General features: G+C 40.8%; 1 protein-coding gene across 1 annotated transcript in view; it reads left to right on the top strand.

Annotated features, from left to right (window-relative positions):
* The window catches only part of LOC145414189 (putative cytochrome P450 301a1, mitochondrial), a 185,489-nt gene that overhangs the window by 170,106 nt on the left and 2,870 nt on the right, over positions 1-12,513 (top strand). The window contains exons 5-9 of the mRNA XM_080283764.1: positions 2,451-2,527; positions 4,782-4,980; positions 5,129-5,399; positions 10,747-10,913; positions 12,346-12,424. Coding sequence (XP_080139890.1) covers positions 2,451-2,527; positions 4,782-4,980; positions 5,129-5,399; positions 10,747-10,913; positions 12,346-12,424 — 793 coding nt within the window. The remainder of the gene's footprint in view (positions 1-2,450; positions 2,528-4,781; positions 4,981-5,128; positions 5,400-10,746; positions 10,914-12,345; positions 12,425-12,513) is intronic.

Consider the following 12,513-nt stretch of genomic DNA (forward strand, 5'->3'; position numbering starts at 1 on the left):
GGTCCTTCAGATTTCATGCATAGGTCGCATAGAAATCTTGATTTTTTTTTCTTTAACATTTTTATGATTTTCAATTGCAGTACTTAAGACACAGCATTCTGCCTGTCCAAAGGCACCAGTTCATTTTAAGACACATAGTGAATACTTTCTGAGTTCTGGCCCGGAAATGAAATCAATACTTCCAGCCAGCTGCCCTGCCTTCCAGCTTCATGGACGGACACCTATTGATCCCAGTGATAACAACGCCCTCCTCTAACTTTGCCAGGTGGAGGGTAAAAAAAATTGCCTAGTGGAACCAGTACAGAAAGTCATTAATTGTACAAAAAAAGCGAACTCTCTGCCGACGGGGGGACAAAGAATTGTATCCACTTAAATCCGTGGGTGTCATTAGTGATGACCAAAAGAGGACAGAGGTTGGGATCAGAACCTCTGATTCATCATTGTATTCATTGGTGTAGAGGTATGGAGACTCCATCACCTAAAGCTTGTATTACAAGCAGCCTCGTACATCCTACATCGGAGGAACAGGGGCCTGGGGGTGTGGCGAGGCTGCCTCGAATGGGCCATTTCTCTCCTCATGTGTGGACTTAACTTCCTATATAATTAGCTGCTGTCGATGTATCGGTTTTTACTAATTATTTGCAATATTTATAAAAGAAGGAGCACCCAGACATTGAAACATCTGCTTCCAACAATTGGTTTAAGAGCCGAATATTTGACTTTGCTCTCTGACGTTGACCTGTCACCGACTGCGCTCAAAATCGAATTAATTTATCCTTGCATGACTCTTACTGCTTCCACGAAGTGTAGTACAAATCAAATAAAAACAGTTCAAGGCGATACACTGTGACTTTCACCATCGACCTTTCCCTGTGACCTTGACCTTTGATTGTTCTCAAAGTCGAATCCCTTCATCTTTTCCTTACCTTGAAACCATTGACGAAGTTTGCCCTAAAGCTAATGAAAACAGTTTAAGTTTGTGATTGCTTTTTCACTTTGACGCTTGTCCTGTTTCCCTCAAAAACAATAGGTCATCTCATTTTGTGATCCTCAACTCCTCCAGGAAGTTTGGTTCAGATCAGATTAATACAGTTTTAGGTATTTTGTTCACACACACAGACGCAAGGGTCGAACATTAACCTTGCCATGTGACCTAGACCTTTGACTGATTGTTCTCAAAACCTAATGCTTTCAGTCTTACCTTACTCTCAACCCTTCGACTAGATTTTATCAAAACTGCATAAAAATGTTTAAGTTGACCTTGTTAGGTCAGACTTTCAGCACTCCATGTGACAGTGGCCTTTCACCTATTGTATTCAAAAACATAAATTCATCCCCTTGGCCAAACGTCAACTCCTCCACCAAGTTTGATCAAAGTCGGGTAAAAACTGAGTTATTTTATTTACACACACACACACACACACACACACACACACACACACACACACACACACACACACACACACACACACACACACACACACACACACACACACACACACACACACACACACACACACATTTAAAAAGTTGCCATAGTATAGGCTATCTAACCAACCGCTTGTTAAGGTTTCTGCATAAATATAAGAGACAGAACAATTTCACATGAGTTGAATTTGTCTGTTTTGTAAACCATTTTAAGTGCAGGAACATCTCTAAGAACGGTTCTGTTCGTCTGGCTTTCACTAATGATTTTAGTACGCGAGGTGCTTCTCTCCCGTAGACTTAGACGGTAATGAAACCACGCCACACCATACCACACGGCACCATTGCATCAAGGCCATGCGCCGAGTAGCTGCAGCATCTAGTTTTTTTTTTTTTTTTTCCAAATCAAGGAAAACAAATGTTCCGTCCTTTTTGTTGTTGTTGTTGTTGTCGGGATATGAGAATAATGAATGACACGTTGTGGTACTGGAATACCGGTATGTGAATTCAAGGATCAGAAAACAAGTTGTACTTTGCTGCTTTGGCCAACCTTGCGTTCTTTGGCGTATTGTCAGTTACTTAAGTATAAAATACAAGCTTTAATACGTGAACTGATTACAGCTTTAAAGTATTTAGACCATTGAGTATTGTATTCAGTAGTAAACAAACAAAATTTGCTTCACAAATATTTTCACGGCAAGAGTTATTAAGTTAGGGATCATTCGTTACTTCTGTTATTTTTGTGCATAAATATCTATGTTTAAGCATATGAATATTCTGAGGCTAGAGTTTTTAATGGATACCTTTTCCTGTGGCAGCAGGATACGTGAAATGTAGGAAACTGAGAATCATCTTATACATCATTGTACAGTGTGTGTCTGTATACAGTAGGCCTATTTGCATGTATTAGCATGTGTATGTTCCGAGGCAAGAGTTTAATAGAAACGATTTTCTGTGTTGTCTAAGTACAGTATGTGTATATTTAGAGATCAGAAATTGCAACAGACATTGTTTTCCTTCTACAGGATACGTGACATGAGGGACGAGACGGGTCGGGTGCCGGAGACTTTCAACACGGAGCTGTACAAGTGGGCCCTCGAATGTGCGTTTTCTTCAGTTGCAATTTTTCTTCCCTTGTGTGTGTGTGTGTGTGTGTGTGTGTGTGTGTGTGTGTGTGTGTGTGTGTGTGTGCCATAACAATACAGGTACAACCGAAAGTTTTTATCCGTTTTAGCCAAACATAGTGGGAGGGTTGAGGATCAGCCAAGGGGTTCACCCATTGTTTTCGAGACAGTAGATCAAACAAGAATATCATGGGTCAAGGCCTCTTAAATTGTGTTGATCCGATTTAGACCAAAGTGGGAAGATCAAGGGTAGGGTAAGAACGAAGGGAACTTATTTTGAAATCAGTCAGTCAAAGGTCAGTCACCAGACAGGGTCAGAGTTCGACCCATGTGTCTGTGTGTGAATAAAATAACTAAAGTTTTGATCTTATATGAATCAAACTTAGCATGGGGTTAAAGGTCATCCAAGAGGTTAATTCTGTTTTTGAGAAGAATAAGCCAACGTCAAGGGTACAGTGCAAGGTCAACTTGAGCATTAGACCAAACCTGGTGGAAGGGTTGAGGGTAATGCAAGGATGAAGGCATTCGATTTTGAAAACAATTCATGGTCACAGGCCTGGGTCAAATTCAGCCCTGTAATTTAAACAGTCTTGTTCCAGTGTAGACCAAATGGTAAAAGTGGGAAGGGCGTAGTAAGAATGAAATGATTCAAAATTGAGAATAATTGGTCGAAGGTCGTCACAGGTCGAACGTCAAGGTCAGAGGCAAAATTAGTGTTTTGTCCTCAGACCAACTGTAGGTGGCGCGTGTTGCACTCTGTGAATGCTCCTTCTTGTTCTGAGGTTAGCGTGAAGGAACTTGAATTGTTTGTAGATCGTCTTCCTTTTCTCGGGGAGGAACTTGAAGGATTGTGCAAGTTATGCTTTTCCGCCATTCAGCAGTCCTTGTTGTTTAGTAACTTAGAGACAGACAGACAGGCAGAGATCAATCACTCGACTATTAGAAATAGAAAGTGAACTGATAGCGAGATCGGAGTGAAAATTTTCCTTCCCCTTATCAATTAATGTTAACGCTTGCTTGCTGACCTACCACCCCCTTGCTGACAGTGCAGACGTCACCACACAGACTGCTGACTCCACTGTGTCTTTCTGATGTGTGGCTGTTCGTGATTCATTGTAGTGATCGTCGTTCTTTCCTGTTTGTTTTGTGCACTTTAAATGTTCTCTGTTGTTGCTGGACCTTTTCTAATCTTTATTCGATCATGAAAAGTGGAAGGCAAATAAGAATAACCGTCCAGGATTAACGGCTTCATATTCCGATTAATTTTGTTATTCTTGCTGTCTCCAAACATTTTTTTTTTTTTTTTTTTTTTTTTTTTCCAGCTTAGGAGAGCTCTAAGTACTATACCGAAAGTGTTAATGAAAGCTCTAGGCTTGTCTAATCCTATGGCTTCCAAAAGTTTCCCCTAACTGAACAAGATCGTCCGGTTGCAGCAAGAATAAATGCCGTACACTGGCTGAAGGAGTTAAAAACAAAATACAAAGGCAACTGCAGTAGGGCGCCTGACAGCTCGTGAGAGTACAACAAAGCTGCGAGAATAAGATACTCGTATGATTAGCAAAGACGAAAGGTCTGTCTCCCTCATCCACCGAACTCTCTAGCCAAAATTAACTTTAAAAAAGCGAAGAGGACCATTATGCAGTATACAAGGACTGGCACGGAAATTTTATAGAAAAGGGAAAAAGGAAACATGCACTGCCTTTTTCAAATCAGGAAGAATATGTTGTAATAGTTCTTTCCTGATTTTTTTTTTTTTTTTTTTTTTTTTTTTTTTTTTGACAAGGACGAATTTTACATGTGTACCCAGCATTTTACAGCCCATGGCTACCGATCCTATTCTTGACTCTACCTATCAGAATAACACCGATTACATCACTGAGAAACTATTCCACCTACCCGTTACTCTATTTCCAGACAGAATCTCATCACTGAAATTGATCTTTTATAGACTGAAACCATTTTTTTATGTTTAGTCATGTGGGGTCACTTCTGCGCCCTTACTGGTATTTCCATTTTAATCACTGTTATCGAGCATAAGCCCTATACTCAAAAGGTGACAGGAAGTTTACCGATCCTGTAACACAGTCAAGAGAAGTAGCCTGGGTATTACCCTTAAATGTACTGGCCTGCAGTTGTCTAGCCTCAGGCCCCTACACCTCGATTAAATGGGTTTGTTACCATTTCTGTATACTTATTTGTGCATATTTTCATTGTACCATCCCTCCCACACAGCACTTGGCACGATGGCACTGGATCGTCGTCTGGGTCTGCTGGATCGTGACCTGCCCGCCACCTCACAGCCGCTGCGCCTCATCCACCTGGCCAAGCAGCTCCTCACAGCACTGCATGAAACCGAGAACGTGAAACTGTGGCAGTACTTCCCCACAGAGTCCATCAGGAAGCTGCAGGAGGCGCACCAGGTCTTTACAGAGTGAGTGTAGGAGAGTTTTGGCAGTTTGATTTACCTTACCACACCTTTTATCTTTTATTGCTTTATCTGTTACTGTATCTGAAAACTTTACACCTCATTTGTGTGGCACCTTTATATCAAGATACTATTTCTTCCTCCCTATCCTCAGCGTTGCCCTAGAGGCCATCAGAGACACAGAGAGACTCCTGGCCTCGCGTCCCAAGAGATCTCACGACAGCACCCTCTCCTGCCCCTTCCACCACCCCGCACCAGAGGGAAGAGGAGGCCAGGAAGAGGAGAGAAGAGCTAGAGAAGGAGGAGGAGGGGACCAGGAAGAGGAAATACCAAGTTTGCTGGAGAGCTTGCTGGAGTCGCCCGAGCTGAGCAGAGAGGATGTACTCACTTTTATACTTGACATGATAGCAACGGGGATAGACACGGTAGGAGAGTTCTGATGTCCGTGCGTTGTCAGTAGGTATCTGTATGAGGGAGGCAGTGACTTAGTGGCAATGATGGACTGCTGGTCATATGAGTCACTCTAGTGGGCTGTTTTTACCAGACAACAATACCACTCCAGCTGGTTGTTGTTGCATGAAAGTCGATGAGCCGTAGTTATGAGGTAGAAATGAATCCCTTTGGTTACTAGCCAGATCCATTCTCCAGTCTGACAATACATGACTATTAACTGAGATGAAAAGGTTCAGGGTTCTTATTCAGGTTAGAACAAACCTACTGTACCAGAAATTCCAGCTCCAGGAAACGGTTTAAGAGACAGAATTCTGTGTGCATTTTTCATTGCTCTTTCCTAGGAGCCATACAGAGTCATAAAAGTACTCCAGCTTATACCATTTCGCCAGTGTTTAACCCATTCACTACGTTGACGACTGTGCTCTGGTAATCACTACAATATTTGCTTTGGCCACCTCTACGTGATTTTGTGTTGGCTATCTCCAGACAATTTCATTCAGCTCTGAAGAGATTTCTAGAAGTGAAGAGATTATATAACATCTCTTTTAATGAACTGTCCGAGACATATAAGCAGTCGGTGTTAGCTCTCATGTGGTGATATATAAATATAATGTATAACGGCATCCTGCAGGCTGGCGCTTGGTTGAGTTGCGACTACTGAACCTCCGAAACAATCTCCTTACGCGTTGTTGAGAGTTGACAAAAAAAAAAAAAAAAAAAAAAAAAAAAAAAAGGCCCATAGATACTGCAGCACCTCCGACGTCCTGTAACCGGCCTAATGATCGAAGTTTTAGCTGTGCCCTGTGACCTTGATCGTTGACCATTTGTTCTCAAAATCGATTAGATTCATCCGTACTTGATCCTCAAGTCTTCCAGGTTTGGTCCAAATTGAAACAAAGCTGTGAGTTGACCTTGCCTTGTGACCTTGACCTTTGACATACTATACATAGAATATTCACTTCACCCTTGGCTGACCATTAACCCATCCACCAGGTTTGGCCCAGATCAAATTAAAACTGATTGAGCTATATGATTCACAGGCGCGCACGCGCGCCGAACGGTTCAGTATACACCAGTGATGAAAAAATGCTATACCTTGTTACTGCCGCTACTAGTGTACAGTAAAGTGCAATCCTGTCCTGGCTCTTTTAAGTTACTGGTCTGTAATTCTGTCTATACATTCTTGCCTTTCGCCATTATGAGAAAGGTAGATCTCCGATACAAAAGTACATCCCTTCCGCAATCCATACACTCATGTCTTCCCCTTTTCTCCCTTTCCATCCTCCTCCTCCTCCCCAAGTGGAAAAAATTGCTCTAATTACCAAGAAGAATATCAGTAATAGAAAAATATTATATATATTTTGCCTTCAGTAATGTTGCATAATCTGATGTGCCTTTTTGGATGCTGTATCGTATTTATGTATATGTTTGTACAGTATATACTCTCAGAAATTATTCAAAGAAAATTGATTTATATTTTGGACCTATGGCAAGAAAGAGAGAAAAGCTATTCTACAGATGAATATATCAGTTAATTTTCAAGACAAACACTTTAAGTTTTAAGTAAACGGATGAAAAAGTACCTGAAGGAATTAAACAAACTTTTTCCTTTATATTTTTCACAGGTTCATATACTGGCGTCCGCAAACTGTCTTTATCCATAGATAGTCAAATCTTTAATCCCATCCATTTCTTCCTCTTGAGCTTATTAAAAACATTGTGTACAATATTTCCCTCGTTTGTGGAGGACGACACTAAGCTTGAAGACACAGCTACATTATCTGTCTTTCGTAAGCAGTGACAAAGAAGAATGTGTCAGGTGGCGAAATATAGATTGAAACAAGCACTTAACGCCTTGTTGGGCCACTTAGCACACTCCCGAATGGGAGCCGTTTTTCTGGGCCGCGCTGCGCTTTTACCTTAACCAACGATGCATGCATCGACGCAAGAAATTCGACGGAAAATCCCGACGCATCCTGCGTAATGCAAATACCATTGGGAACAATGAGGGGTCAAAACCCATTAGAAAATTTCTGTTGACTTTAAACTGAAGGGCCCATCTGTAACCCAATTGCGTCCATTTTACCAAGTTTCCTCGAAATCCATTTTCGAGTTTCACCTGCATTACACACACACACACACACACACACACACACACACACACACACACACACACACACACACACACACACACACACACACACACACACACACACACACACACACACACACACACACACACACACACACACACACACACACACACACACACTTATCGTATATTTGATTAATTTCAGTTAACATCAGAACTTGATATTTCAAATAGTTTATGTTTGTAACTATCAGAAATGTACTCTGAAAAAATACATGCCAGCTGGTAGAATAAGCTTTTGTACGGTATACATTCTCCTGTTTTGTTGTGTTTTGCTTTGTTTTGTTTCCGGCAAGGCAATTCCTGGTAACAAAATAGACACTGGAGGAGTATTTACTGACTCAAGATAAGTTTTTACGGTCTCTCAACAGATGGTGCTGAACTTAACTGCCCTCCCGCCCACCTTCCTCTGCCTGCCTTTGTTTCGCTTTCCTCGCTTATCTGTTTCACTGTCAAATGGCCTGGAAGCTCGCAAAATGACAGAGACAGAAGCGACCAGAGTTATGAGTTCTCAAATAGGGCAAGGGGCATTTAAGGAGAGGTTACAATGGGGATGACTGTTTTCCTCGCTTGTCGCCAGGATTTTTGCTTCCTCGCTTTTTTTTTTTTTTTTTTTTTTATGCGAGGAAGAAGGAACCAAAGGCCATGAGCCCGCAATAACAGTTCCCTTCAAGAGAAAACCCAATACAAGAGAGAGCCAAATTCAAGATCCATTCATTTCGAGATGCCTGGACACACTGCGTTTGAAAGACTGGAGATCATAGGCAGCAGGAAATACAGACAAAGGGAGAGCGGGTTATTATTTTGGGCGTCTGTCTGTCTGTCTGCCTGTGTGTGTGTGTGTGTGTGTGTGTGTGTGTGTTAACAAAATATCTCAGTTTTTTTGTTTTTAACATACTTGGTGGAAGAATTAAGGGTTTACCAAGGAGTAAACGTATTGTATTTAGAACATTAGGTCAGATAGTTTTGATCCGGTTTCAAGCATACATGGTGAAACAGTTAAGGCTTAGCCAACAAGTTAACCTATTGTCTTTTTAAACAATAAGTCAAGAATCAGGGTCACAGAATTAGGTCAAAGTTTGACCTGCCAGTGTCAGCTTAAACAATATATATCCAATTTAGATTAAACTTGGTGGAAAGAGTGAAGGTAAGGCAAGAATGGAGGCAATTTCAGAAGTTATTCAAGAGTCAAAATCAAAGTTTAAGGTCAAAGGTTGACCCGCATGTTTCTGTGAACAAAATAAAGAAATAGTTTGATCTAATTTATACCAAACTCGGTGGAAGTGTTGAAGGTCAGACAAGGGGTTGACTTTTAGTTTTTTACAACAATAGACCCAAAAGTCAAGGTCATTTTGCAAGATCAACTTAAAAGATTTTAATCTGTTTTACACCAAACTTTAGGGAATACTTCAGGATAAGGCAAGAGTAAAGGAATTCAATTTTGAAAACAATTAAATAAATGACAAGTTCACAAGGAAAGGTCAAATGTCAAATGACAAGGTCAGCTCAGATGAATTTTATCCGATTTGAACCAAACTTGATAGAGGGGTTAAGGGCGAGGCAAGAGTGAAATGATTAAGAATCAGTCGAAGGTCAAGGACAGGACAAAGTCAGACGTTCTGCCTTTAATCCATTGGGTGGGTGAGGGTGTTGCTTTCTCTTGAGTCCTTGTTCTCTCTCGCTCGCTCGCTCGCGCGCGTTCTAAGTTCATAAATTAAGAATATGAAGTTTACTGACGTTATGAATTTTCTTATGTATTTTTCATTTATGTACAGTATATCACTCTTACGCACTGTGTATTATTATTCATCATATCCATCAGCACTTTCATAATTCAGTTTCCCGTGTTACATGAGCATGGTTGAGCTAGAAACAATAAAAGACACACAACAAATTAAGACAAATTGTTATCGATTCCTAATGAAATGATAAATATTCAGTTATTCATTCGTTCATTCTTTCTTTTATGCATTAATTCTAAATTCTTAGCTATACGCATATACCCCACATGGGTACATAGCCTAACTTCATCTTGCCATGTCATGGGACTTGTAAAGCAAATGCTTTCCTCCGAGTGTCATTTAATAGAAATACATTACGTAAACTTTGATTCATATATCCTAGGACGTAGACAGCTCCCTTAAAGCTCTTCCTTGCAAGTAAGTTTCTGCACACACACGTTAATATTCTTTTGGATGTCGTTTAAACAGTTGCCTAGATTAAATAATTGATTGATTGATTGATTGATTGACTGACTGAATTATAAAGATATAAGTACCATGTAAGAGAATATCAGAATGTATTATGGAAGTATATAGCCTAGGGAAAATTGCTAAGGACTTTACGATGACCACGAGAAAGTAGCCAATGGTCATATGCATTTCCTTACATGCCTGTTTATTTATTTATTTATTTAGTAATAAAATTCTCCAAAACATACCTCGCTTTCCCCAGTCTTTCTCGTGTAATATCTTATTGTTTTTTCTGTGCGGTAAAACTACGAGAATACGATCCTGGTGTGCATTTTTTACCAGACGCAGTAGCAAAGGTGGTATTGTTTTCAGTTTGTCTGTCAGTGTATCTGTTAGCACGATAACTTCGCAACCGCTCAAGATATCATCACAAAAATTTACAGGTGTGTAGTAGAGATGAAAATCTCCTACGAGTTCGAAATTGGTTAAAATAGTACAAGGTCTGCGTGTTTGTTACCACGATAACTTCGCAACCGCGTAAGATATCATCATAAAATTTTACAAATGTATAGTAGGGATGAAAATCTCCGAGTTCGAAAATTGGTGAAAGTAGGTCAAAGTCTGTGTCTCCGTTAGCACGATAACTTCGCAACCGCTCAAGATACCATCACAAAATTTTGCAGGTATGTAGTAGGGGTGATAATCTCCTACGAGTTCGAAATGGGCGAAAGTAGGTCAAGGTCAAGGCCATATTCCGAGCCGCGTTAGATATGTATCTGCTCGCGGCTGGTGTGATTTCCCCATTGGGTGGAAGGGGGGGGCGGGCTCCAGTATTTAATACCTCTACCTTGTCTTAAACTTTGATCATAAGACACACCATAGTTTTTTTTTCTCATATGCCTCATTCTTTCATTTGTTATCATCTCTGCTTGGCCATATTAGTACCGTACTCTACCTTTTTCATTTTTGTTTCAGTCGAGTCACGCCGTGGGCAATCTGCTGTACCTGCTGGCGCGACACCCTGCCGTACAACGGAGGGTACAGGAGGAGATAGACAGGGTGGTGGGGAATCCTGCCTGCCTCACACCCACACACCTCTCATCACTACCATACCTTAAGGCGACTTTCAGAGAGAGTTTAAGGTTAGATTGAGGAGAGGGAGAAGGATGAGGTAGGAGAGGCTGTAAGAAGGGGAGGAGGGAAAGAATAATGGTGAAAGAGAAGGGTTAGGAAGATAAAAAAGGAAAGTGGACGAAGAGATGAAAAAGAGTGGAGGGAAAAGTAGAAAAGTGAGGACTGATAATAAGGGAAGATAGAAGAAATGAGGGAGAGGGAAGGAAACGAGGAGAAATGAAAGGAGGACAAAAGAGGAACAAAGCTGAAGGAAGACAAAGGTGAGGAATAAATGGAAAGTGAAGCAGAGACCGGGGATGCATGAAATGGAAAGAGAGGACTGGGGAATGAAAGATACAAAGAAATATAATTACGAGGGATGAGAAGAGAAAGGGGGGGGGGAGAGGAATAAATAAATAAAAAAAGTGGGCAGAGGAAAGATGGGGAGAGTATTATTACTTCGAGAGAGAGAGAGAGGAGGGGGAATTAATAAATAAAAATGCGGATAGAGGGGAGACGGAAAGTGTTGAAACTTCACAGTTTGTAAAAGAAAGGGGAAGACTGATTAAGGTGATATACTTACAAAAAATATCGCGAGCAGTTTGATTAATAGAAGGGAGCGAATGTAAACAGTAAAGTGCTTCTATAAAAACAGTGTTAAGATGTCCAGAAAATATTCACACACTCCCTTGTTAATTATTTTATCTAATATCTTTGAGCTGTTTTATTGTTAAGTTGCTTATATAGTTACTTGTCAAATAACTCTGATAGATTTACATACTCACACACTCTGGCTTATTCACTTGCTCAGTCAGTCTCTCTCAGTTATTCTCTCACCTCTTCACTCACGAACTCACGCTCTCACACATTCACTCACTAACTCTTTCACCTCCTTACTCAGCCACACATTCTTACACACTCACTCACCCCCCTACTCTCGTCATGAGATGTCAAGGAACGTGGATACAGTGCGGCACCAGACTCACTCACTCACTCCTTTATTTTCTCGTCACGTACTCTTTCCTCACTCTTTATTCATTAATTCTAACTCGTCACTAACATACTCGTTTACCCTCTTATTACTCACTTATTCAGCGCTCATTAATTCATCAAGGTGACGCCTTTGAACGTGGGTACAGTGCGGCACCCGATTCACTCATTTATTCCTGTACGTCCTCATTTATTGCTCACTTTTTTTTTCATTGCTGATTTTACCGTAACTCGTTGACTCGATTATTCGTCACTCAGGTACTTGCTACTCACATAGTCACTCATCTCACATATACCGTACTCATTTCTTACTCATCCAGTTATATCCTCACATATTACTAACTTACCCATTTACTCGCAACTCATCCATTTTCATATTACTCATCTACCCATTACATCTCTTTATTTACTCATATTTATTTCCTCACTTATTTCTCAGTTACCCATTTACTCACTTGTTGCCCATGTCAGGATGATGCCAGTGAACGTGGGTATAGTGCGGCGGCTGAGTAGAGACACCGTGTTGGGGGGCTACCTCATACCCAGAGGGGTGAGTCAATAAAACAGATTTAACCATTGCTTAAATTCTTCCTGTAGTCCCTTCGGTACCATAACGCCTTGTTTTTCTACACTCTCCTC

The sequence above is a fragment of the Coenobita brevimanus genome, chromosome 98, assembly GCF_032717465.1.
Source record: "Coenobita brevimanus isolate Jiangsu-jjx chromosome 98, ASM3271746v2, whole genome shotgun sequence".
NCBI classification, from domain to species: Eukaryota; Metazoa; Arthropoda; class Malacostraca; order Decapoda; family Coenobitidae; genus Coenobita; species Coenobita brevimanus.